Genomic DNA, 2,519 nt, shown 5'->3' with positions numbered 1-2,519 from the left:
TTTTTTTTTTTTTTTTTTTTTTTTTTTTTTTTTTTTTTTTTTTAAATATATTTATTTTTAGATTGGTCCCGAATCTTCAAATATTTCTTCCCTTATGTATAATGTATTGAATATTTTCAAATAATTCCTTTGTCGTAAAAATGATTTAACTAACGAAAATGAAGATGTAATGATAAAATACACTTCATTAATTCAGTAGAAAAATACCATATGTTTTAAATTGGTGAAACAGACATGCCATTCACTAACTAACAAATTTACTCCTTTCATATCAATTAGCATGCAGTAACTTACTTGACCTGAAATTGCTTTTTGTTCAAAAAAGTTAACCCATTAAAAAAATTGCTTTATCAACAAATTACAACCTCCTAATGACACCAATTTTAAATTGATGTATTCTCATTCTTTTGACATTTAGTGGTTGCAAAGATTTAATGGAGAACCTTTCAATGCATAAATGATGAATTAGAATTGTTTAAAAGATCGATGTCCAAATAAGGGAATAAAACCAAACATTATGAAGTAAAATATATATTTAGCCTTGATTTTTATTTTTCTTAAAGACCTCAGACAGTTTATTTACAAAAGAAGAAGACCCCATGTGGATTGTGGACCATTCAGACAAATTAAAATCATTGCTCAAGCCTTAGAGGTCACTTGGTTATTATTCACTTTTAAACGTCTTTGATGAGTTTCCAATGGTGACTTGTATTCACTTGGTTATTCTTCTAGTATCATATTATATATTAGACTCTTTTTTTAATCTTCCTCTTGCCATTACAATTTTTCACGTTTTAGATTGGAGAAGAGCTTGGTGATGTCTACGACTACGTGGCTCCTTGTTTCCCTCCAAGGTTTGCTTGTCTGATTGCTCTCCTTTAGACTTATATATTTATCATTATTTTGCGTAAGAAACAAGACCTTCTTTAAGCCCAACAAAAGATCCGCTGTAACTGGATTTGTGCTTCCTCATTTTAGCTTGTAAAGACTATGATTTGAAATTTCTTGGTAGCTGATAAGATACCTTGTTTCTTTGGATAAAATTATCATTTTTAGTTTTAAATAAATTAACCTTCCAACTTCTGATATTATGCTTTTGTAGATATGAGATATTCCAACTCATGGTCAATCTGTACACTGAAAGGTTCATTCAGATGCTCAGATTACTCAGTGACAGGGCAAATGACTTGACCAATATAGAAATTTTAAAGGTACTGGTTTTGTCTAAGCTGTCAGTTTTTTCATCTTATATCTCTGATCCTTTTTAAGGCGATGAATGTTGCCCTTGACTTCTGGATTCCATCTAAAGTGGTCCTTCCTGTGGGCAGAGACCATGGTTTTTGGTTTTGATTGGATAACTAACATACATTTTTTTATATAGTACTCAGCAGATAACACAGAATCCTACTTCAGTATATTGATTAGTACGGGATAAAGAAAAGAGATCTCATAATAGTTTGCTTCTTAAGGTCATCGATATTTCATTTTGTGTTGAACAAAAACTTGTACCAAGGATTCTATGAAATACACAGCTTGATTAATTCATAGATTTTGTGATATTGTATATCCCCGTGGAAGAAGAGGGGATTTTTCCCCAGCTTTGGTCATAATATTTTCAAATCATATTGGCACTGTTCTATATATATGCCAAATGGGTTGACCTTGCTAGTCTGAACAAATTGTTTCTGGATATTTATTATTGAGCACTTTCAGTAGGATTTGCAGCATACATATTTGTCATTAATAGCTTTCTTGCAAAGAGAACAAAAAGTGCAGTAATTTGCTAAAATCTCCAGTTCCTTCTTTAGGAATGATTCGGCTACCACAATTTTAAATGATATCATGTTATTTGAGTGTTTATCATCACATGAAAATCTTCGTTTCTAAATTTTACTTTTCTTCCCTCGCTACTGGAGTTAGGTTACTGGTTGGGTTGTAGAGTATCAAGATAACCTGATTGGACTAGGTGTTGATGAGTCCCTGGCCCAAGTATGTTCTGAGAGTGGTGCTATGGATCCCCTGATGAATTCTTATGTTGAAAGAATGCAAGCTACTACAAGGGTAATGACATAATACGATCTGTCTATAATAATTTTAAGGATTATGATGTTGGAGTCACTGATCATTTTCAGCTGTTACCATTGTTGGTTCTTATGATTCCTAGAAATGGTACTTGAATATCTTGGAGGCTGATAAGGTTCAACCACCCAAAAAAACTGAAGATGGCAAGCTGTATACACCTGCAGCTGTTGATTTGTTTAGGATCCTAGGTGAGCAAGTACAAATTGTTCGTGATAATAGCACGGATGTCATGCTTTACAGAATTTCCTTGGCTATTATTCAGGTGCGTTAGAAATTTTGTTGCACTCATGATGTAACTTTAACTACTACTAAAATTTCATTAGCTTATTAAGTATAACATGCACCTTTTCCCTTTTGTTACTATTATTCCTTTTTTAAATGGTTATTGAGCCAGTTTTTTTTTTTTTTTTTTTTTTTTTTTTTTTTTTTTTTTTTTT

At 31.8% G+C, this 2,519-nt stretch overlaps 1 protein-coding gene across 1 annotated transcript in view; it reads left to right on the top strand.

Annotated features, from left to right (window-relative positions):
- Positions 1 to 2,519, top strand: part of LOC111487186 (exocyst complex component SEC6) — a 15,319-nt gene that overhangs the window by 7,318 nt on the left and 5,482 nt on the right. The window contains exons 12-15 of the mRNA XM_023134483.1: positions 799 to 854; positions 1,103 to 1,211; positions 1,921 to 2,061; positions 2,165 to 2,344. Coding sequence (XP_022990251.1) covers positions 799 to 854; positions 1,103 to 1,211; positions 1,921 to 2,061; positions 2,165 to 2,344 — 486 coding nt within the window. The remainder of the gene's footprint in view (positions 1 to 798; positions 855 to 1,102; positions 1,212 to 1,920; positions 2,062 to 2,164; positions 2,345 to 2,519) is intronic.

Source organism: Cucurbita maxima, unplaced genomic scaffold (assembly GCF_002738345.1).
Source record: "Cucurbita maxima cultivar Rimu unplaced genomic scaffold, Cmax_1.0 Cma_Scf00012, whole genome shotgun sequence".
NCBI lineage: Eukaryota > Viridiplantae > Streptophyta > Magnoliopsida > Cucurbitales > Cucurbitaceae > Cucurbita > Cucurbita maxima.
This window is presented reverse-complemented; position numbering and strand designations above follow the sequence as displayed.